Source organism: Euprymna scolopes, chromosome 45, assembly GCF_053919585.1.
Source record: "Euprymna scolopes isolate OS-2025 chromosome 45, ASM5391958v1, whole genome shotgun sequence".
Classification (NCBI taxonomy): domain Eukaryota; kingdom Metazoa; phylum Mollusca; class Cephalopoda; order Sepiida; family Sepiolidae; genus Euprymna; species Euprymna scolopes.
Genome location: NC_136526.1, coordinates 1,543,842 through 1,568,801, shown reverse-complemented (window position 1 = coordinate 1,568,801; position 24,960 = coordinate 1,543,842). Strand labels below are relative to the sequence as shown.

Here is a 24,960-nt window from a genome sequence, read left to right as displayed (position 1 = left end):
ATGTGAAGTTATTTAAAATCACTAAACTAAGCTGCAGTGCTCTGTGGCATAGTGGTTAGCGTGCTGGACAATTCACATTATATTTTCACGTTTGCGCCGACCTACCGTAGTCGTTTTTTTTTTTTTTTTAATCCTAAACAACTGGAATGGACTTTTCTTGGTGGCCGAACTGTTAACGTTGCAGATGTTTTTGTTTTTTTTTTCACACTTTATTTTCCTACTTTTACTCATGACTCCGGGTTTGATCCTTCCTACTTACCTACCATAACATTTTTTAAATCTCCCCCCCCCCGTCCCGGAAACAAACACTCGGGCAACGCCGGGTACCCCCGCTAGTATGGAATAAGTCAGAGAGAGTTGCAACCTTGGTTGAACTGGGTGTCCCTAATGATGGAGATCTGAACAGAGCTGAAAGAGAAAAACAGATCAAATATAAAGGTCTCATGTATGATATGAAAAGAAACTGGAATCTTAAGGAGATATCGATCATACCAGTTATCATAGGTGCCACAGGCCTTATAAAGAAGAACCTGAAGTTCTACCTAACTAATATTCCTGGTGAACCAAGTGCAAAAGAGATCCAGACATTTATCAGGCACAAGGAGAAAACAAATGAACACATTTTTAAGGAAATGGCAAAAACACCAGAGGAAGACCTCCAATCTGTAATGAAATGGGGAAAAAAATGGATGGTCACATTTAATGCTGCCAAGACTAAACTTGTTTCCTTCAATAATTACAAGAAACCTTCACTACCACCAATAGCAATGGCCTAGAACACATTACCTGAAAGTACTTCCTTTAAACTCCTCGGCCTAAAATTCACAGGGAACATGAACTGGAATAGATACATTGAGAGCATTGCCAAGGCTGCTGCAAAGAAGGTGAGCTCTCTCTACCGTGCTAGAAAACTACTTACGCCTGAAAGTATCCTGTATCTCTATAAGGCCACCATTCGCCCATGTATGGAGTATTGTTGCCACATTTGGGCTGGTGCATCTGCTGCTTATCTCTCAATCCTGGACAGGTGTCAAAAGAGAGTCGCCAGCCTCATAGGTCTTGAACTGTCATCTTGGCTTCAGCCTCTGTCCCATCAACGAAATGTTGTATCCCTCTGCCTGTTATACAAGTATTTTAATGGTGAATGCTCTGACAAACTACAAGTACTTGTACCCCTGACAAACCCAACAAGCAGCTAAATCCCACCCCTTCACAGTAGAAATCCCTAGGTGTGAAAAAGCCTTCTACTCCAATAGTTTCTTCCCCCAGAACTGCTATACTTTGGAATTCCTTTCTGAAATTCTGCTTTCCCAACTGTACTGATATGCAGAAGTTCAAGTGTAATGTTAACAGACATCTTGCTACTCAGCTCCCTTCATAATATCCCTGCAACCTGTCCCCGATAATAGCCCCCTATTTTAAAGTAGCACTATACCTTGTTTGGAGTGAAAATTGAATAATAAAAAAATAAAATTGCACTTAAGGGAACTACGAGGATACTAAAAAGAGCTCTCGGTTGGTTTCAATAAAAAGCAGGGCAATGTTGACAGCTGGTTTGGCTGCCCCATACCCAGCATTACAATCTCCAAAAGAATTGGAAAAAAAAAACAAAAAAAAAACGAATGCTAAATTAGACGATCACAACACACACACTTCGAAAATAGTAAGGAGTAAACAATTTAAAGGTAATAAAATCATATATAACGAGATTTTGAAGTACATAAAATGTTAATTTACGGTGATGATTGAATCTTAGAGTGAAGCATTATAGTTTACTGTGTAAAGAAAAAACTAAGAAAATAGCATTGTTGAGTGTCTGATAAGGAGAATCGAAGTAGGAAGCGAGGCTATTTTTTCTAGTATATGATATGGTGCTGTGTTAAACAGAGCTGAGAGGGAAAAGATAACAGAATACAAAGGTTTTACGCATAAAATAAAAAGAAACTGGAATCTAAGGAAGATCTCTATCATTCCAGTTATCGTAGGAGCAGCTAGATTCATGAAAAATAATTTCTATTTCGCTTAGAGATAAACACACGTATATACACACATCATAAAGATGACTGTGACACATATATACAAACGTATATACAAACGTATATACAAACGTATATACAAACATATATACAAACATATATACAAACATATATACAAACGTATATACAAACATATATACAAACATATATACAAACGTATATACAAACATATATACAAACATATATACAAACGTATATACAAACATATATACAAACGTATATACAAACATATATACAAACATATATACAAACATATATACAAACGTATATAGAAACATATATACAAACATATATACAAACATATATACAAACATATATACAAACGTATATACAAACATATATACAAACGTATATACAAACATATATACAAACGTATATACAAACGTATATACACTCTCATACAAGCTAATCATTAGAAGACACACGTACACATAATATATACCCCCCCCCTCAAATATAACATAGCCACTGGATCTGCAATGATAAAGTCTCTCAACTTGGAGTTGCTTGTTTGTCTCAAAGTGTCATGGCCGACTCCAAAATCCAATGGCGATCATTCATTTGTTGGCTCAAGGGAAGTAACTCATTTTTAAGGTTGACCCAAACAAAACTTTATAATGTACTTACTTGTAATGGAAAATAACTACAATTCATTAAATTTATGTAGGTTCATCCTATAGTTTTGTTTTTATGAAATAAATAAAATTTTAGCTATACATGCATATTGCCGATAATTGACCACCAAGTAAACTAGTCATGTAGCAACAGGATAATCAACTTCTTTCTTACTATTTTTCCAAAGACGAGTGTTTCTTGTGAAAGTTTGGCAAGGGGGGACCATAGACTGAAGCTCAGTCGAACACTTTCCATGAAAATAATGATATATCAGAGACAAACTCGCAACATCTCTTCTGTGAGATAGAGGTTGCAAGGAAGAGAAAAGGACATCTCCTACGAGGCTATGAAGTCTATTTTGAACCCTATCAAGGCAAGGCAAGTCCTTTCTAGTTGCTCCTGCCCAGATGTGGCAACAGTATTCCATCCTTGGACGTACCTGGCTCTTATATAGATAGAGAATTGCATCAGCAGTGAAATATCTACTGGATCGATAGAAAGATCCGACCATTTTTCCAGTCGCCTTGGCAACAGATTTGATGTACGTGCTCCATTTCAGATCAGGAGTAAAGGTCAAGCCCAGAAGCTTGTCAAAACTTGAGGCCTCCTGAAGACGAGAGCCATTCATTTCAATTGATGCCAGATGTGGATCAGAATGTTGATGATGTAAAGAGAGAAGCTTGCATGTCTCTTCCGTTTGCCTGCTTTCCAGCTGACTACAATTTGATTGTCTTCAAGTCCAATGTAAACAAGTTCTTGATGAACCGTCCCCCTAAGTAATCCAATTTACAAAATTTCCACTACTTATGATTACTACGCTATAATACCATTGACTAATGTATACCCATTAACCCTTATCCTCGAGTGGTCTCTGTGCCTTGATAAGTGGTGACTCCTTTGTAAAAAAAAAATATATATATATAAATATGTAGATTTTGAGCTTTTATTTGCATAAATTAAAAACCTGTTTTTGATCTTTTTGTAGACCAACTCAAAAATCTTTGTGGAATGCTCAACGCTCTGTGAGACATAACCAGGACGCTCAGCGCCAAGAAGGTAAGAATTAAAAACGTTGATATCTAAATTAATACTGACAATATTATCAGAATAAGAAAGAAAAAGTATTAGTAGGCGAAATAAAAAAAAATGACTCTAATTAGATTTCTCCATAGTGTCATTAGTGACAGAAAGAGGAATTGTGCATGTGGGGGATTTAGATCCTCCCATTCCTTCTATCAATATTGACAATCAAAGCAAAAAGTGTTCATTGGATCAAATATGAAATTTCGTTTTTAAGAACACTGATCAAATTTTGCCCAAACTAACTGACTGAATAGTTTTAAGTGTGTACACAGTTTTAAAGAAAGGAAAATACTGCATGTGGGGCACTACCAAGACACTTAACACCAAGAAAGTAAGCAATTAAATTTAATTAGGGACATCATGAACACTGTCAGTGTTTTGGTGCTTTTGCACAGTCTTTCATACCATTTTCTCATCACATTTCAATCTGCGGCCGATTTCTCGATTGGAAAAAACCAGAAAGGTGGAAATTAATGAGCTCCTGACGATCACTACGAGAAAGTTGTGGCATATGGACTAAATGTTACGTTGTATAACCTGGACCAACAGCAATTACGATTAGAGATGCTTTGTTGTCTGTTGGTGGATATTTTAAACTGATTGAGGGGATATAAGTTAAGCTGGTTTCAAGCGAATTTGTTGCTGCGAACTTTCTTTTTGCCTCCTCAATTTGAAGCTATTTTTTTTAAATTGACGTGAACACTAGAATTTTTCAATTAAAAGTCAAACATGAACAGGTAAGATTATAGAGGAATAAAAGGCGAATCAAATGAGATATAGATTGTTTAAACAGTTAAATTAAATTTAGCTTAAATTTGAAACTATTATTTCTAAATTAATACTAACAATCTCATTAAAACGAGAGAAAAAATATTTGTAGTGGAATTTGATAAAAAATTCCTCTAAGATTGCTTCACAGTGTCATGAGTGACAGAAAGAGGACTCGTAAATGTGGGAGAGTTAGATCCTCCCACTTGTTTTATGATAAACCCCACAAAAGAGCTGATGTGCCATAAATATGAGCATTGACTCGAAATAAGCTAATACCATCCTTCCCTCACCCCCCCCCATTCCCCATATATGTAACATCATTAGTGACAAGAAGAGGGCTCATGAGTATGGGAAAGTTTGATCCTCCCACTTGTTTTATGATATTAAAAATCAAAGCACAAAATACTTGATTAGACTAAATATAAAAAATCGGTTTTAAGAATACTGACCAATATCTGCCGAAACTAAAAGACTGAACTGTTTTAAATATGTAATTAGTGTTAAAAAAGCTATTAAGGTTAAAGAAATAAGGGAAAAACCTGTATGTGGGATACAGCCAGGATTGTTAACACTAAGGTAATAGGAACTAAAAACGTTTATGTTGAAAACTATCATCTCAAAAGAAATACTGACAAAACATACTGCCCCTCAAAAATCGTTTGTTTTCTGCTATAGATCTGAGAAGGATGCAGGAGATATGTATGTAACAAAACTGAAATGAAATTAGCATCTCTAAAACGAGACAGAAAAAGCATTAGCAATGAAACTCGAAAAACAGTTACTGTAATTAGATTTCTTAGAGTTAATACAATACTGAGTTGAACCCAACTTACTTGTGTTAGATAGATAGGTGCAGCAAGATCAAGGGGGAAATATCAAACTCGGTGACTTCCATTGACAGCGCGTGCACCTGCGTTGCAAGAGAGGTTAGTGAGTGTATTTTGGGTGCAACCCGGTTAACAGGAATTATAGCCCCACACACCCACATGAAAAATAAAAGGAGCGCACGTGCTTAGGAGTGAGTTGAGAGTTAAGTTTGAGAGTCTTCAGTTCAAGTTTTTGAGTCCGACAAACACAGTCGTCTAAAGATGTACATTCTTGTAGAACGACAAAATGTAGCTATTTATGGCAGATGAATCAATAGAGAAATTCCCCCTCTCCTTCTAAGGATAGGCAGAGAACAGGGGCGCGCCATTCGACCATGAAACAAATAAAATCTTGATTCTGCGGGCACAGCCAGGATGGTTAACACCAAGATAGTAGGAACTAAAAACGTTTAAATATTAAAACTATCATCTCTAAAGTAATACTGACAATCTCATTAAAACGAGAGAAATTTTTTTTTAAATTCCTCTAATTAGATTTCTTCATAGTGCCATTAGTAGCAGAATGAGGCCTCGTGAGTATGGGAGAGTTTGATCCTCCCACTTGTTTTATGATATTAACAATCAAAGCAAAAAGACTGTTGATCGGATTAAATATAAGAAATCGTTTTTAAGAATACTGAACAATATCTGCTGAAACTAAATAACTGAACTGTGTTAAGATAAGCCGACATGGTCAAGAGATGTGATGAAAATATAAAAACGTACGTTTCTGCTTTTATTTTATAAACCCCACAAAAGAGTTGATGTGTCGTAAATATGAACACTGACTCAAAATAAGCAGACACCACCCTTTCCTCCCCTTTCCCCCGTCCCTCATACATTTAACATCATTAGTGATAAGAAGAGGAATAGTGAGTGTAGGAGAGTTTGATCCTCCCACTAGTTTTATGATATTAAAAATCAAAGCAAAAAAAACTTGATCAGGCTAAATATAAAAAAATCATTTTTAAGAATACTGACCAATATCTACTGAAAGTAAATGACTAAACTGGTTTAAGTTTGTAATTAGTGTTAAAAAAACTATTAAGGTTAAAGAAATAAGGGAAAAATCTGTATGTGGGATACAGCCAGGATTGTTAACACCAAGATAGTAGGAACTACAAACGTTTATATTTAAAATGATCATCTCTGGAGTAATACTGACAATCTTATCAAAACGAGAGAAATTTAATAAGAAATTCCTCTAATTAGATTTCTTCACAGTGTCATTAGTAGCAGAATGAGAGCTTGTGAGTATGGGAGAGTTTGATCCTCCCACTTGTTTTATGATATGAGGTATAAGTTGTTTAAACAGTTACATTAAATTTAGCTTAATTTGAAACTATCATTTCTAAATTAATACTGACAATCTCAATAAAACGAGAGAAAAAATATTTGTAGTGAAATTTGATATAAAATTCCTCTAATTAGATTGCTTCACAGTGTCATAAGTGACAGAAAGAGGACTCGTAAATGTGGGAGAGTTAGATCCTCCCACTAGTTTTATGATAAACCCCACAAAAGAGCTGATGGGCCATAAATATGAACACTGACTCTAAATAAGCAGACACGATCCTTCCCTCCCCTTTCCTCCATCTCCCATACATGTAACATCATTAGTGACAAGAAGAGGGCTCATGAGTGTGGGAGAGTTTGATCCTCCCACTTGTTTTATGATATTAACAATCAAAGCAAAAAAAAAAAAAAACTGTTGATTAGACTAAATATAAAAAATCGTTTTTAAGAATAGTGACTAATATCTACTGAAACTAAATGACTGAACTGGTTTAAGTTTGTAATTAGTGTTAAAAAGCTATAAAACCGAAAGAAATAAGAGAAAATATGTATGTGGAACACAGACTGGATGGTTAGCACCAAGAAGGTAGGAATTAAAACGTTTATATGTAAAACTTTCATGAAGAAGGCCAGAGGATAAGTTAGCCGAAATGTGGTGAAAGAACAACAATGAAGATGAGGATAACAGTTCGCAAACAAATAAATAAATATAAAAATCATTCGTATCAAAGGATTCCGATATAAAAAAATAATATACAATACCATTCCGTACAGACCTAACAATGGAAGACCAGATAAGAACGGAAAAACTTGGATTTATAAGACAAAAAAATCTAACCTTGATCGTCCTTTGGGGCCCGTGGCACAGTGTATAGAAGCGTTTAATCTCTGCGGTTCCAGGTGAGCATTGTCTGAAGATAACGATTTTAATCCTATCCAAAGCAGGCCAGAGGATTAGTTGGTGAAATCGTGGTGAGACAACAACAACTATGGAAGGCAGTAATTGATGAGGATACAGTTACGAGACTCAACATTCCTATCCTGTTGTGGTTAATCACCTGAAGAAGGCCAAAGGATGAGTTGGCCGAAACATGATGAAACAACAACTATGGAGAACAATAATTACTGAGGATACAGTATTTTTCAGCCAATTAAGTAGCGGGTGAGATTATTTACGACAGTGCTCTACCCAAAGATGTTGGGCTTGAAATATATTTGTAGTCATCCACATACAATACTGTTTCGTTGTATCACAACTCATTAGTGCGGCTAGACTAGCACCTCTCCCAAGCCAAGGATTGAACCTGGAACCATCGTGTTCTACCCGGATATTGAAATAAATTTGATTACTGGCCAAATCGGGGTAAGACAACAACTATGGAAGGCAGTAATTGATGAGGATACAGTTACGAGACTCAACATTCGTATCCCGTCGCGGTTAATCACCTGAAAAAGACCAGAGGATGAGTTGATTGAGGTATTTTCCGTGTGCCTTTTTGAACACTAGCGTAAGACCCCCTCCTCCTCATGATATGTTTTTCTTTCGTTATTTGATTTAACCTTTTTTTCACCCTCTCCTTTAGTCCATTATTTTCTTTGTAATAAAGCTGATTTAAAATTTAAGACTGTGTTTGCCTCTATTCTCTCTCACTGTGTTTTATGCCTCCAGGACAAAACTCAAACAAAACCAAATTGCCTCCTCCCTTGAGGCTTGCATTTACGAACATCCGTGGGCTTAGAACTAATTTAAATGACGTTGAAGCATTTCTCCTAACAAACACCCCGGATATCTTAGCACTAAGTGAGACTAACCTACACTCCTCCATCCCCTCTAACTACTTTAACATGCCGGATATCTCCCACTCTGTCATAAGGACTCTGATAGACATATGCACGGGCTTGGAGTCTATATTCAAAACACCCTCCCCTTGACGAGAGAAACTAAACTATAATCTGACAATCAAGCCTTTATGTTCTTTAGACATAACATGCAACACAACATTAGTTACTTTTATTTTCTCCACCGCTTTCCCTCGACCCAGGACTCTACCCTAATAAACAAAGTCTCTGACAGCATAGATACAGCACTTTACCTCGACACTAGTGCACAAGTGCATATATTTGGTGACTTCAATGTCCACCACAACAACCGGCTTGGATTTTCTACTTACACAAACGCAGCTGGTAGCACACCACATAGCTTCTCTATATCTCATTCCCTATCACAGACGGTTACATTTCCAACCCGTTTCCCTGACCAGCAAGAACAACACACATCACTGTTAGATCTATTTCTGACCACAGTTCCTGATGATTGCGTTACGAATACCCACAGCCCACTTGGAAATGCTGATCATGTAGTGATAATAGTTGAAATTGCACTAAACTCTAGAGCCAAAACGGAAGAGCCATTACTCAAAACAACGTGATATTATAAAAAGGCTGACTGGGAAGCCATCAGGGATCTCATCAGAGACACCCCATGGTGAAATTGAAATAAAAAAAAAAAAAAAGAAGGTATTCCCCTCCCCTGCATGCTTCGAACCCAAGGACCAAATTTTAGTTTCCTTTTTTTTTCTTTTTGTTGCGTAATCAAATTCTGTAGAAAATACCAAAGCTATAAAAAAAATACACTATTTTGGTACAAATTATGTAGACGTACCAAATATATTTAAAAAACCCAATGATGATGGCAATCAGTATTTCTAGTTTCATATTGTTATGTGATAATAATTAACCAAAGTAGTTGATTTAAATTAAGTGGAAATGACAAAGCTATTAAAAATACACTCCTATCCTGTCGCGGTTAAGCACCTGAAGAAGGCCAGAGGAATAGTTGGTCGAAACGTGGTGAAACAACAACAACTATGAGAAGATGAAGATAACAGTTCACAAATAAATAAATATAAAAATTACTCATCTCAAAGGATTCCAATAAAAAAAATATATAATCAATCGATCTATATTGATTGTTTAGCTAATTAGAATTACTTTTAGTAGATTTTGAACAAAAAAAAAGATAATGTAGGCAATTTTTAATATTTGGTTATTTCTGATTATTTTTTATCAACCTAGAAGATCAGATGTTTCTAGAAGTTTAACAAATAATGCAAAAGAGAGAGGATTAGAAATAAACCAAGAGAAAACAGAATGTATGTCTACAGCTAAATCACAGTTCAACCTAATGGATAAGATGCTGGACATACATAAGGTCCAGGGTTCAAGCCCTAATAACAGTCAAGTTACGCTGAAGAGGGGTAGGGCCCCGAAACATGCATGTACGTCGATTACTATTTTAAAAATAAATAAATAAAAATATTATTTGCTTACGTCCAAAATAAAAAAATGGGCAATTTCTTAAAAAAAACAAAAAAAAAAAAAACATCCGATCTTCAAGGTGAAGACACTAACCTAAATATCCTTAAAAAAAAAACTATGTATATATAGATATATATATATTATAAGACTTGAAACCACTAACTCATCAATGCGGCTAGACTAGCACCTCTCCCTATCCGAGGATTGAACCTAGAACCATCGTGAACCTAGAGCCAGCAGTTCTACCCAGGTATTGAAATGAAGAAAAATTTCTATAAGACAATCCCAGCCAAATAAAATTGCTCAATATACTAGGCAGAGCAAATAAAATTAAGGTTTACATGTTCATAAAAAGAATCACTTTTCAAAATACAAATTTATTGTTTGAACCAAAGAATACAATGTTTAAATTAATCCATGGATTACCAATGTAAGTACATCTCCTCATAGGACAAATTCTAGCAAAATACTAATATTTGTTCAAAATTATTTTACTAAATGGCACATACAGAGAAAATATTAAAGATGAAATGCCTGTAAGGGACATAGAGAAACCATTCCCTTTCTCTATTATTTTGAAAAGTGATTCTTTTAAATGAAATTTGAACATATAAACTCCAATTTATATATATATTGTTCACCCCTTACAAAGCATATCGCCACTTGGACGTAAGGGGCTACTATTTGGGGCCATGTCTAGGAAAGATTAACAAGATATTTATGTTACATTTAAACTTCTGCATATCAGTACAGTCAGGGGAGCAGGCAGCAGGAAGGGAATTCCAAAGTCTAGTTGTTCGAGGGAAGAAACTATTAGAATAGAAAGCTTTCTGGCATTTAGAGACAACAACAGTGAAAAGATGATCTTATTGCTAACTGGGTTTGTCAGGGATATGTACGTCGAGGGGGTACAAGTGGAACAAGATTATCAGAACACATTCCATTGAAATATTTGCAAAACAGGCACAGTGATGCAACATTGCGGCGATGAGACAGAGGCTGGAGCTTAGTTGATAAAGTAGGACCGATTAGATTGACAACTCTTTTTTGGACTTTATCTAAGAGGGAGAGACTAGTGGTAGGGGGAGGAGACAAGATGCTGAATTCTCAAGTGCTTTATAGCGTAAAACCAAAAGATGAGATTGATAAAAATGAAAAGGAAAATAATATAAAGGGAAAGAGAGAATAAGAGGTTAAGATTTAGACAGATAAAAGCCTTACTTATCCTATCCCACACATAACCCCCACCCACATTAGATGACGAGACTCTAATTTTGTAAACGAAATAAGAAAATGTTTTTGTCGTGAAATATCAGTTATCGAGGATAATTCTTGGCCTGAAGACGTAATCTCCTCAATATGGGTGATTACAGAAACATGTATGCACATATGTAGCCATCAATGTTTGTATAAATAAATTTAATTATATATATATATATATATATATATATATATATATATATATATATATGAAATAAAATGGAGGTGGAAGGACCTGGATACTCAACGTTTCGCCCGATTTATGCGGGCTTCTTCAAAAGGGATGGTCATTGAAACGTTGAGTATCCAGGTCCTTCCACCTCCATTTTATTTCATATCGTCGGATTTAATCCAGCTCAACAATCATTATATATATATATATATATATATATATATATATATATATATATATATATATATAAAGTTGAAAATGTGTCGGATAATAAAAGCATCTTAAACATGAAAAATATAGAATAAACAAAGTTTTAAAATGCGTTTTTAGATGCAAATAAAAAAAATTTCATTTTCTTTCTTTTTTTTTTTTCTTATTTAAAGTCGCCTGCCTATGCCAAGTGAGAGGTTTTAACATCAATGGACCTTTACTTATTTATTTGCTGACTCTTATCCTCATCCTCGTAGTTGTTTCACAACATTTCAGCCAACTATTCCACTGGCCTTCTTCAGGTGGTTAACCACAATAGAGCCCGTGGCACAGTGAATAGAGGCATTGAATCTCGCTTAGATAAATACGTTTTGCAGTTTTAACAAAAGAGCTACAATAATATCAGGGTGTCTCCATTTACACTGAATATCCACAGAATGCCAACATCAATATATTACATATGAAAGAGTCCACTGTGGAATTTCCACAGGTCCTGTTAATTTTATTTATTTATTTATTTATTTGCAAACTGTTATCCTCATTTGGATAGAATCTCTATGGTTCCAGATGAACATTGTCTGAAGATAACGGTTTCAATCCTACCCAAAGCAGGCCAGAGGGTTAGTTGGCCAAAACGTAGTGAGACAACAACAACTATGGAAGGCAGTAATTACTGAGGATACAGTTAAGAGACTCAACATTCCTATCTCGTTGTGGTTAACCAGCTGAAGAAGGCCAAAGGAATAGTTGGTCGAAACGTGGTGAAACAGCAACAACTATGAGAAGATGAAGATAACAGTTCACAAACAAATAAATAAATAAAAAATACTCATCTCAAAGGATTCCAATAAAAAAAATATATAATCAATCGATCTATATTGATTGTTTAGCTAATTAGGTTTACTTTTAGTAGATTTTGAAAAAAAAAAAAAAAAATGTAGGCAATTTTTAATATTTGGTTATTTCTGATTATTTTTATCAACCTAGAAGATCAGATGTTTCTAGAAGTTTAGCAGATAATGCAAAAGAGAGAGGATTAGAAATAAACCAAGAGAAAACAGAATGTATGTCTACAGTTAAATCACAGTTCAACCTAAACATGACTATTCACAGTAAACCCAACAAACAGGTCACCCAATTCATTTATTTAGGACATAAACTGATTTTCTCCAGTGATCACAAGACGACATTGAAACACAGTCGGGCTGGGCTGAGCGACTTTCCAAAAACACAGCACCATTCTAAAATCAAAAATTGTGCCGATAACTGTTAAAATAAAAGTTTATTTAATCTATGTCCTCCCAGTAGTTTTATATGGCCTTGATTGTATCACATGGACTAAACAGCTAACCAATCGTATTGAGGTGTTTTAAAATCACATAATGCATTTTATTACAGAACATTGTCTGATCGAAAAAAAAAAAAAATATCCACCCTCCGTCAAACTACATCTTTTTTTTTTACATGGGGGGGGGGAGTCACCACTTATCGAGGCCCAGAGGCCACTCGAGGATAAGGATTAATGGGTATACATTAGTCATTGTGATTTTAGCATAGTAAACATTAGTTGGAATTTTGTAACTTGGATTACTTGGGGGGGGGGCGGTTCAATAAGAACTTGTTCACGTTGAACTTGAAGACAATTAGATTGTAGTCAGCTGGAAAGCAGGCCAACAGAATAGAGTTCCACAGGCGAGCAGTTCTAAGAAAGAAGCCCTGTTCATGGAATCTACGTTTAGGTGTAGGTACAGATAAAGAGTGTGGGAAATTGTTGATAGTGGTTCTGGCTAGACGAGTGTTTTTCGTGAAAGTCTGGCGAGGGGGGACCATAGATTGAAGGTCAGATGAGCACCTGCCATGAAAATAATGATAAAGCAGGGACAGGCTCACTACGTCTCTTCTGTGGGAAAGAGGTTGCAGGGTAGAGAAAAGGGCGTCCCCCACTAAGCTGCGAAGTCTATTTTGAACTCTGTCAAGACAGGATAAGCTGCTTCTAGCAGCTCCTGTCCAGATGTGGCAACAGTACTCCATCATTGACCGAACCTGGCTTTCATATAGGTAGAGAATTGCATCAAGGGTGAGATATCTACTGAAGCGGTAGAAGGATCCCACCATTTTTCCAGCGACTTTGGCAATGGATCCTCTATTTAATAAAATCAAAAGTAAAACCTTTAAACTTTTAGGCCATGTAAAACGATCAACCACTGACCTGTCACTTTGAGTAGATTTTGAACAAAAAAAAATGTAGGTAATTTTCAATATTTGGTTATTTCTGATTATTTTTTATCAACCTAGAATTTTTGCTAATGTATTATTAGCAAAGAATGCAAAGGAAATATCGATCGATGCCTCCATTTAGTCTTGAAAGACAACGGATACCCCCTGTGGGGGCAGCTGCGTATATAATTGTGTGGTAGGGCAATTCCCAATCACACCTCTCCTGAATCGACACTGTTTGAGTTCAGTGGCAAGGATAAGTCCAGGACGACTTGAAACAATGGCGAGATAAGCGGAGAGCACATACAGCACCTGGAAGTCCCAAATAGTCACCCATTTAGTACTGACCAGGTTCAACGTTGCTTAACTTCGGTGATCCAGCAGAAACCGGTGTGTCAACGTGATTATGCTGTATATAAGGAGATAGGATTAGAAATAAACCAAGAGAAAACAGAATGTATGTCTACAGCTAAATCACAGTTCAACCTAAACATGACTGTTCACAGTAAACCCAACCAACAGGTCACCCAATTCATTTATTTATGACATAAACTGATTTTCTCCAGTGATCACAAGACGACATTGAAACAGAGAATCAGGTTGGGTTGGGCGGATTTCCAAAAACACAACACCATTCTAAAATCAAAAACGGTGCCGATAAATGTTAAAGTAAAAGTTTATTTAATAAATAAATATAAAAATTACTCAATCTCTAAATTAATAATCGTTAGTGAAATTCGAAAAAGTGTCTTTAATAAGATTTCTTCACTTTTTCAGCCTCTGTACAACTCATACTTTTTACCAATCTAAATTATGGCAACAAGACCATTGTCAGTACCTCAGCACACAAATCCAGACAGTTCAACGCTTGAGGGCACAGCTCAATAAAGTTTCCGGCCATTTGGTGTGGTTTCAAGTGAGGGCCACATCATGCCACCTCACATCTTCAAAGTCAACACCAAAGTGTACTTGGATGTGCTGATCCCCTGGTGCAATCAGGTGGTCGCTGGCAGACCCTGGGTGTGGCAGCAGGACTCGGCGCTGACTCACAAGTCCAAAGAGACCCAGGCTTGGCTTGGCTTCAGAAGGAGTGCTACACTTTTGTAGCCTTTGTTTTCATCACTCTGGGCACGTCCCTATTAGTCGTGGCAATCCAACGATGCATTTTGAGGGTGTTGGCAATGGTTCTGTCGTCATAACTTGGATCGGTAGAGAGCAGGAGTTGTACAGATTTCTTCACTTTTTCAGCTCCACATGAAGAAGAGAACTATAGCATATATTGTATAAAATAGGAAACAACGAAATGGATTTTTATTTTATATTCAAAAACAACTTTTTTTGTCATCATCGTTAGTAGCGTGTACAAGAGAGAAACGGGTTGGTAGCTGGAAGCGCTCCTGTGTGTAAAGACAGATTCCGTATTATGCTGGCCTGTTGAAGAAGAGAATAGTTCTTTATACACTTGTTGTAGCCAGTAGTTGTCGGGAGGAAGGAGGCCAGTTAAAGGCGAAAGAAAGAGCAAAGTCGTCAGTGTGTTTACATGGGTACTAGGAGTGTGCCGGTGTATCGATGAGAGAAGCTCCGGGTGAAGCTGAGATTTTTTTTTTTTTTTTTTTTTACATAGGCATCACCGCTTATCAAAGCCAAGAGGCCACTCGAGGATAAGGGTTAAAGAGTGTACAGTAGAAATTGGACAATATAGTAACCGTTAGTAATGGAGATTCAGTAAATTTGTTAACTTATATGGAACGGCTCATCAAGAACTTGTTTACGTTAGACTTGAAGACAACCATATTGTAGTCAGCTGGAAAGCAGGGAAATGGAAGAGAGTTCCACAGGCGTGCAGTTCTAAGAAAGAAACTTTGTTCATGGAATTCGGTTAATTTACTTTCCATATCCATCATTCAAAGAGTCAATAATGGTAGAAGCCCCGGTGTCACATGCCACATGACCTAACTGTTCAGATTTTTTCAGAATGAGGCTCGTCTGTTGGACCTACTTATCTAGCTCCGTAGCATGATAAAGAAAGCTCGTGTGGGCACCGCACGTTGAAACAAATGTGTGTTTGAAGGTAGCCATATTGGCTTGTTGTAATCACGTTAGCCTGGGGCCAAAGGCCCAGGCGAATGTCTGCTGCCAGTGAAAGCCAGGGTGAAAGAGAAGGAAGAGTTGCCGATTTCGCCTTTTATGTACTCGGTCACATGATTGAGAGCTGGCTTGTGATTGGACGAACCACGGAGACGGTTGATTAAAACCTTGAGCCGCGATATTTCGCCTCTACCTGCTGTTGTAGCAAGTTTTGACTGCTACAGGACCATCAGACAATTGTGAAGTCACAAATAAATAAAACATCATGAAAAAATCAAAAATCGTTTCTTTTTCTGTTACAGATCTGAGAAGGATGCGGGACATTGTCTCGTACTTGACAAAGCTGCGTCTTTCAACTGACAAAATAGAAAAGTCCAGAAAAGAGGTAATTATCCATCTTTCCCAGGTTTTTTTTTTCTTTCTACAGGCGGCAAACATTGTTACAGGATGGAACAATAAAATTGTTGCCCTAGAAAAGACGACATGATTCCATTTCTGTTTGTTTTCCTTTTTTCTTTTGTTGCAGACCATCTACTAGTTGGCCAGTTGTGTACAAAGCCCAAGAGCGATCAGAACCTTCTATCATGTCTGAAAGTGACACAATGTTCAACGAACGAGATCAGAGATGTGCCACTGTCCAACTCATGCTCTCTACTGATCCAAGTTATGACAACAGGACCATTGCCAGCACCCTCAAAATGCAAATCTGGACGGTTCAACACTTGAAGGCACAGCTCAACAAAGTTTCCAGCCACGGTTATGGCCTTTGGTGTGGCTTCAAGTGAGGGCCACATCATGCCACCTCACATTTTTGAAGTTTGCTTGAAAATCAACACCAAAGTGTACTTGGATGTGCTGAAGAGTGTTGTGATCTTCTGGTGCAATCAGATGATTGCTGGCAGACCCTGTGTGTAGCAGGAGGACTCGACGAGAGAAGTAGCTTCTTTTTAGTTTATAATAACGTTTATTTCTTTTTAGTTTATAATAACGTTTATTTCTTTTTAGTTTATAATAACGTTTATTTCTTTTTAGTTTATAATAACGTTTATTTCTTTTTAGTTTATAATAACGTTTATTTCTTTTTAGTTTATAATAACGTTTATTTCTTTTTAGTTTATAATAACGTTTATTTCTTTTTAGTTTATGATAACGTTTATTTCTTTTTAGTTTATAATAACGTTTATTTCTTTTTAGTTTATGATAACGTTTATTTCTTTTTAGTTTATAATAACGTTTATTTCTTTTTAGTTTATAATAACGTTTATTTCTTTTTAGTTTATAATAACGTTTATTTCTTTTTAGTTTATAATAACGTTTATTTCTTTTTAGTTTATAATAACGTTTATTTCTTTTTAGTTTATAATAACGTTTATTTCTTTTTAGTTTATAATAACGTTTATTTCTTTTTAGTTTATAATAGCGTTTATTTCTTTTTTCAGTTGAGTCAGTACATCGAACACAAATATTTAGACGAACAAATTAACGCAATAAAACGATCTCCTTGTGCAATTAAATGGTTGCTGGCAGACGCTGTGTGTGGCAGGGGGATTCAACGCTGACCCACAAGTCGAAAGAGACCCAGGCTACACCTTTGTACCCTTTCTGTTCATCACTCTGAGCACGTCCCTTTCAGTCATGACAATTATAATGATGCATTCTGAGGGTGCTGGCAATGGTCTTGTTGTTAAAACTTGGATTTGCAGAGCGCATGAGTTGTACACCGATGCATCTCTGATTTCGCTCGTTAAACATTGTGTCAATTTCAGATTTTTATTTTTTTTATTTTTTTAATTCAATTTTCACTCCAAGAATACGAAAACATCTTTGAAGCCAGTAACTTGTTTTTTCTTTTTTTAATTTTCTTCCTTAGAAGATTATAACGTTGCGTATGGGACAGCCAAACCAGCTGTCAACATTGCCCTGCTTTTTATTGAAACCAGCCGAGAGCTCTTTTTAGTATCCTCGTTGTTCCCTTAAGTGAAATTGTCTGGATCTCTTTTGCACTTGGTTCACCAGGAATATTAGTTAGGTAGGACTTCAGGTTCTTCTTCATAAGCCCTGTAGCACCTATAATAACTGGTATGATTGATATTTCCCTAAGATTCCAGTTTCTTTTCATATCATACATGAGACCTTGATTTATTTTATTTTTTTTTATTCAATTTTCACCCCAAACAAGGCACAGTGCCACTTTGAAGCAGGGGGCTACTATCAGGGACTTAATTAGCAGGGTCATTATGAAGGGAGATGAGTAGAAAGATGTTTGTTCACATTACACTTGAACTTCTGCATATCAGTACAGTTGGGAAAGCAGAATCCCGGAAGGGAGTTCCAAAGACCTGCAGTTCTGGGGAAGAAACTATTGGAGTAAAAGGCTTTCTTGCACCTAGGGATCTCTACTGTAAAGGGGTGGGACTTAGTAGCTTGTCAGGTTTGTCGGGGGTAGTTACGTCGAGGAGGTACAAGTGTTTGCAGTTCGTCATTAAAGTATTTGTAGAACAGGCAGAGGGATGCAACATCTCGTCGATGGGACAGAGGCTAAAGCCAAGATGACAGTTCAGGACCTATCAGGTTGGCGACTCTCTTTTGAACCCTGTCCAGGAGCGAGAGACAAGCAGCAGATGCACCAGCCCAGATGTGACAACAGTACTCCATACATGGGCGAATGGTGGCCTTATAGAGGTATAGGATACTGTCAGGCATAAGTAGTTTTCTAGCACGGTAGAGGGAGCCAACCTTCTTTGCAGCAGCCTTGGCAATGCTCTCAATGTATCTATTCCAGATATGATAGCAGGCTCCTATCACTCTTTAAGGGTGCTGGCAATGGTCCTGTTGTCATAAATTGGATCAGTAGAGAGCATGAGTTGTACAGTGGCGCATCTCCGATCTCACTCGTTGAGTGTTGTATCACTTTCAGACATGATAGAAGGATTTGTATACAACTGGCCAACTAGTACGAGGGGCGTGCAATAAGTAATGCCCGACCCACTTCCCATAGTAGTAGAGCAACGAAACTTGGCACAGTTATTAGTCTTTCTCTACATAGGAACCACCCAGAGTTATGCATTTCTCCCATTGTTTAATGCAGCTCTGGAGACCGTTTTTGTACAACACCTCAGGTTGGTCTTCCAACCACGATGTGACTTCAAAAATCAAGGCGGCATCATCTGGGAAACGCTTTCCTTTCAAAAACAACTTCATGGCTGGGAAAAGGTGAAAGTCAGAGGGTGCAAGGTCAGGAGAGTAGGGAGGATATTTGCCGAATAATACGAGTAATGCGCTGATCTTCCAAAATGGCAGCCTCAACTTGACGGACAGATGCCTCATCAATGGCAAAAAGGGGGCGACCAGGTCTGGGAGCTGTTTCCACAGATTTCCGGCCATGTTTGAATTCATGATGCCAGCGTTTTACAAGGTCATATGATGGGGCATTATCACCATAACTTTCTTTCATTTCATCAAAAGTCTCCTGTGGTGTGCGTCCTTTCAAATACAAATACCGGATCACTGCTCAACATTCAACAGGCTCCATTTCACACCTGACTCAGTTAATACACCTGTAAAACAGAAACCACAGTTAGTTCAGAGCTGTAATTTGCCACATAACCTGTAGAGATATAAATCATTGCACATGCAAAATTTCAGCTAGATCAGACAACTGGAAGTGAGTCAGGGGCATTACTTATTGCACGCCCCCTCGTAGATGGTCTGCAACCAAAACCCAAAAAAAGAAAACCGGTTTTCATTAAACGGAAATGGAATTATGTCGTCTTTTCTAGGGCGACAATTTTATCGTTCCACGCTATATCTATAATCTTCGTCTTTTCTTTGTCATAATCATCCTTTGTTCTTGACAGCATCATTCGATTTTGGAGCGATTGCCTTAAATAAATTTTAAAACTTTTTATTTTCTTTGATTAGCATTCAGGCGGAGTTTATACCCGGATCGAAAATCAATGGAAGAATAATTTTTTACAGATGGGGAAATTATTGAACCAGCAAACTGTTAGGTGAGTGGGTATTCATTTGTTATTTTGACCGTCTGTAACTTTTTGCTAGATATTAGAGTGGGTAGGTTTCTTTCTTTTTTTTTTTTTTTTTTTTTCTGTTTTAATTCAATTTTCACCCCTAACAAGGCGCTAGCAGTGTCAGAAACCGATCTTAAGAATGCGTGAAAAAAAAAAAAATTGAATAATTCGACCTCCTATCTTTATAAGCTTATAACTACTTGAGAAATGTAATTCAAACCTTTTTTTTTTTCAAAGGATCAAAGACCAAATTAAAAAAAAAAAAACAGATTTAATAGCAAATTATGCAATATTTGTTTTTTTTTTAAAATCAGTTTTCTTTAAAAAAAAGATTTGAAGAAAATCAACGAAATTACGAGTTTTTTATATTTTATTCGCAGTTTCGTGTTAGGGTTGTCAAAAATCCCCCCTCCCCCCAATTCTGGTACACCTAACAGTGCCACTTTGATGTAGGAGGCTTCTATCGGGGCCAGGGATACTGTTACGTGTTTTTGGATTGTAAGTTAACTGTGAAATTGCCACGTAAAAATGCTGCAAAAACAGGGAGGAACGTTTAAAAACTTTATTTAAGAGAAATTTAAATAAGTGAGCCGCTGGATGCGTAATGATTGGAAAACGTATTGTTTTATCTACCCAATGTAATGGCTGACTCTTCGTCTCTCCAAGGGGGATAACTCTTTCGCCAGTCCAAGGGCAATAACTCTTTCTTTTTTCTCGTAAGGTGGAGGTGGACCCTACTTGAACTTCTGAATGTCAGTACAGTTGGGAAAGCAGGAACTCAGAAGGGAGTTCCATAGTCTAACAGTTCCGGGGAAGAAACTATTGGAGTAGAAAGCTTTCTTATATCTGGGGATCTCTACTGCGTAGGGGTGGAATTTAGCTGCTTTTCGGATTTGTTGGGGTATTCATGTTGAAGGGGTACAAGGCTTATAGTTCCTCGGAGCAATGGAGCATCCACCATTAAAGTACTTATAGATCAGGCAGAGGGATAGGTGTATCAGAATTTTTGTAGGAATTTTTGACACCCCTAACACGAAATTGCAAATAAAATATAAAAAACTCGTAATTTCTCTTTTAAAAATGGGTTATTTATTTTCTTTATGGATTATACTTCCAAAAGTTGTATAAAAAGTAATAGAAATATTTTTAAAAAAATAGTAATGAATTTAATTGAATGTTACGCGTTCAGTATTTTTCAATTTTTAAACTTTAAAAATCTATCAAGATTTTTCTATTGATTCTATTTTTACGATATTTTCAGGATCAATTTGAAATTTTATGCTCTTTCCAATAAATCGAATATAATATTTTAGACAAACGTCTTTTTTTTAATTCACGCCCCCCCCCCATTTTCAAATGTCTATTAAAAAGTAAATAATTAATTTACTCACCAAAATTTTATATATCACAAATTGAAGATAAAAGATCAATAAATAATATATTCAAAGTTAAAAACAAAAAAAGTAGTGTTTTTTTTAGAAATTTACCTGTAAAGTCCGAAGTTTAAAACCTTTTTTTTTTTTAAAAACCCACGTAGTTTGTTTTTGTGTTTTTTTGTTTGTTTTTTTAATGAAACCTTGGTCCTTGCTCCTTTAATTGAAAAAAAAAAATTAGGGCTTGAATGACATTTTTCGAGGAGTTATAAGCTTCGAAAGATGGCGGGTGGAATTATTCAATAGTTTTCACGAAATTTCTGACACTGCTAGCAGAGGGATGCAACATTTCCTCGATGGGACAAAGGGTTAAGCTTTGATGACAGTTTAAAAGTTTTTGTCACTCAGACTCCAGGGAAGACCACCATGTATTATCAGTAAGGAATCTCTGATGATAACCTGTGTGAGAACTCCAAGTGAATAATAATAATAATAATAATAATAATAATAATAATAATAATGTTAAATGATATATACGGCATAATCACCGAAGTTAAGCAATGTTGAACCTGGTCAGAACTAAAATGGGTGACCATTTAGGAATTCAGGTGCTGTTTGTGCTCTCCGCTTATCTCAGCATTGTTTCTAGTCATCTAGCTCTCCTCCTTGCCACTGGACTGAAGCACTGCCGATTCATGAATCGTGTGGTTGTGATTGTGCAACCCTTGCCTCACAATTACTCATGCAGCTACCCTTACAGAGGGTATCCATTGTCTCTGGAGACTGAACGGCAGCATCAAATGTTAAATGAAGCTTGTCATTAAAAAAAAAAAAAAAAAAAAAAAATTGTAAAAAACCTATGCAGCACTCATTAAAGTATTTTTAAGCCTTTAAACTGCCGAATATAAAATACTTGGTGGCTTGAATTGTTTAATTTGTAATTTATTCGTCATTTTTTTTTTAATTTTATTTTACAGATCAAAGATGCGAGTTGGATTGATGAAATAAAGACGAGAGGAAAATTAAGTACATGCAGATTCTTTTTTACAATAGGGACGCGTGAAAAAATAAATTGACTTTTATTTATTTATTTTTACAAAGGAGTTACCACTTATCAAGGCCCGGAGGCCACTCGAGGATAAAGGTTAATGAGTGTAGTGGTCAATGGGACAATATTGTAGTAATCGTTAGTAGTGGAAATTTGGTAGATTGGATTACTTAAGGAGAACGGCTCATCAAGAACTTGTTTACATTGGACTTGAAGACGACCGTATTGTTGTCAGCTGGAAAACAGGAAAATAGAACAGAGTTCCACAGGCGTGCAGTTCAAAGAAAGAAGCTTTGTTTATGAAATCTGTGCCTAAACCTAAACGTAGATTCCATGAACAAAGCTTTTTTATTAGAACTGCACGCCTGTGGAATTGTCTTCCGTTTTCCTGCTTTCCGGCTGACTACAATATGGTTGTCTTCAAGTCTAACGTAAATTAGTTCTTGATGAGCCGTTCCATATAAGTTATCAAATTTAACAAATTTTCATTACTAGTGATTATTATATTGTCCAATTTCTACTGTACACTCTTTAACCCTTATCCTTGAGTGGCCTCTTGGCCTTGATAATGTGTTGATACCTATGAAAAAAAAAAAAAGAAGAAAAAGTCCAATGTGAACAAGTTCTAATTGAACCGTCCCCCTAAGTAATCCAAGTTACAAAATTCCCACTGTTTACTATGCTAAAATCACAATGACTAACCCTTATCCTCGAGTGGCCTCTGGGCCTTGATAAGTGGTGACACCCATGTAAAAAAAAAATCTATGTTTAGGTTTATGCACAGATAAAGAGTGGGGGAAATTATTATTGATAGTGGTTTCAGATAGACGAGTGTTTGCAACGTCTCTTCTGTGGGAAAGAGGTTTCAGCGAAGAGAAAAGGACATCCATCACTGCAAGACTACGAAGTCTGTTTTGAAGCCTTGTTTATGGAATCTACGTTTAGTTTTAGGCAAAGTTGTAAATATTGAAGCAAAAATGGATAAACACACACAAAAAAGTCCAGAACATTAAAATTATATTAATCGTACAATAAAAAAAAAATAATGATAAAATCAAATTTTGTGGCTAAACGAACAGTGACGATATCGCGACAGACGCGACACTATCTTGGAAACAGCCTGAAGGAAGAAGGGAGATAACTCCAAATAATTCAACTGTTTTGAGATTTTAAAAAACTTATTCTTAACATCCGGAGGAGGAAGCTTTGAAAAAAAAAAAAAAAAAATCCAATTTTATTTTCTTAATGAAAATAAAATTGCTTGATCAATTTGCCTGTTTTTCTTTTTTTTTTTTTTTTTTTTTTTTTGTGTGAAATATTTTCTTTTCAAGGGTTCTTTTTTACAACAGAGGCACGTGAAAAAAAATTGACTTTCTTTTGTTTTTAGAGCACACACGATGTGACTTAGCCATCATGCTTGAACCGTGTTCGTTACAGCTCAAACTTTTCTCACCCCCCCCCATGCTGTCCAGCCAGCACCGTCGAAAAGGAGCAACAAACAAAAACAAATAAATCTGACAAAGCTTTTCTTTCTTTTTTTTAACATAAGTTGTTTATCGCTGGTTTTCTTTCTCCGACGTCTCGACACCAGCTTATAAGTCCATGCGTTTTTCTTTCTTCCGACTTCACCTTACATGTCTGTATCCTTTAACATCGACTTTTTTTTCTCCCTGATCACGTTGTGTCCTTTTCTTTTTCTTCTTCTCTTGCAAGTCTCTTTCTCACTATGCAATCAATTATCAGCTAAATTATCCTTTAAAGACGTTGTTTTACAATTTGTCATTGTGCCAAGGGAGATAACTCTCGTTTACTAAGAGATTTGTTCATTTTTTTTTTTTTTTTTTTTTAAGTACTTGTACAGGTTAATCAAGACATTAAAAAAATGAAAATAAAAAAGTTATATCGCACGTATCCGTTATGGCACAAAGTTCTCCCCCCCCCCCAAAAAAAATTCACTTTATTTCATCAAGTAGTTTTTTTTGTTTTTTTTTTGTAAAAAAAAAAAAACAATTTGTTATGATACCGAGGGAAAGGTTCGATTTTTAGGAATAAAAGATAGTATTAAAGATGGGGAGGGAGTGTCGGCGCTTTAACTGGAGTTATCTCTCCGTGGCGTGTTCAATAAATTTCCATAATGGCTGACTTCAACGTGCTCTCATAAGAACGTGTTTTTCCGCTGTAAAAAAAACAAAACAAAAAAAAAAAAAAAACTACTCGATCAAATTAAATGAATTTTTTTTTTTTTTAGATCTTCAGTCCAAAAACGGAAACGTACAATATAACCTTTTTCGATATTTTCATTTTTTAATGTCTTGATTAAACTGTACAAGTACCCTTTTTTATCTCATAATTTAGGACGCTTGATTTGACAATATTTTTATTAAATCAAAACATTAAAAAAAAAAAGCTATGACATACTTTTTTTTTTAATGTAACAAGGTTGATAACAGTAATAATACAAAAACGTAATCTTAAAGCGACTATTAAGAGAATTGTTTCTGTTTTCATATAATTTACGACGCTAAAACCAACGATATTTTCATTAGATGAAAACATTAAAAAAAAAAAAAAATTCATCA

At 36.0% G+C, this 24,960-nt stretch overlaps 1 protein-coding gene across 4 annotated transcripts in view; it reads left to right on the top strand.

The window, feature by feature from the left end:
- The window catches only part of LOC145269118 (SANT and BTB domain regulator of class switch recombination-like), a 126,046-nt gene extending 102,392 nt beyond the window's left edge, over window positions 1-23,654 (top strand). For all 4 annotated transcript variants that reach the window (XM_080124714.1, XM_080124713.1, XM_080124712.1 and 1 more), the window contains exons 17-20: window positions 3,637-3,707; window positions 16,235-16,317; window positions 19,854-19,942; window positions 22,311-23,654. In XM_080124714.1, coding sequence (XP_079980840.1) covers window positions 3,637-3,707; window positions 16,235-16,317; window positions 19,854-19,942; window positions 22,311-22,341 — 274 coding nt within the window. In that variant the 3' untranslated portion in view covers window positions 22,342-23,654. The remainder of the gene's footprint in view (window positions 1-3,636; window positions 3,708-16,234; window positions 16,318-19,853; window positions 19,943-22,310) is intronic.
- The last annotated feature ends 1,306 nt before the right edge of the window (window positions 23,655-24,960 follow it).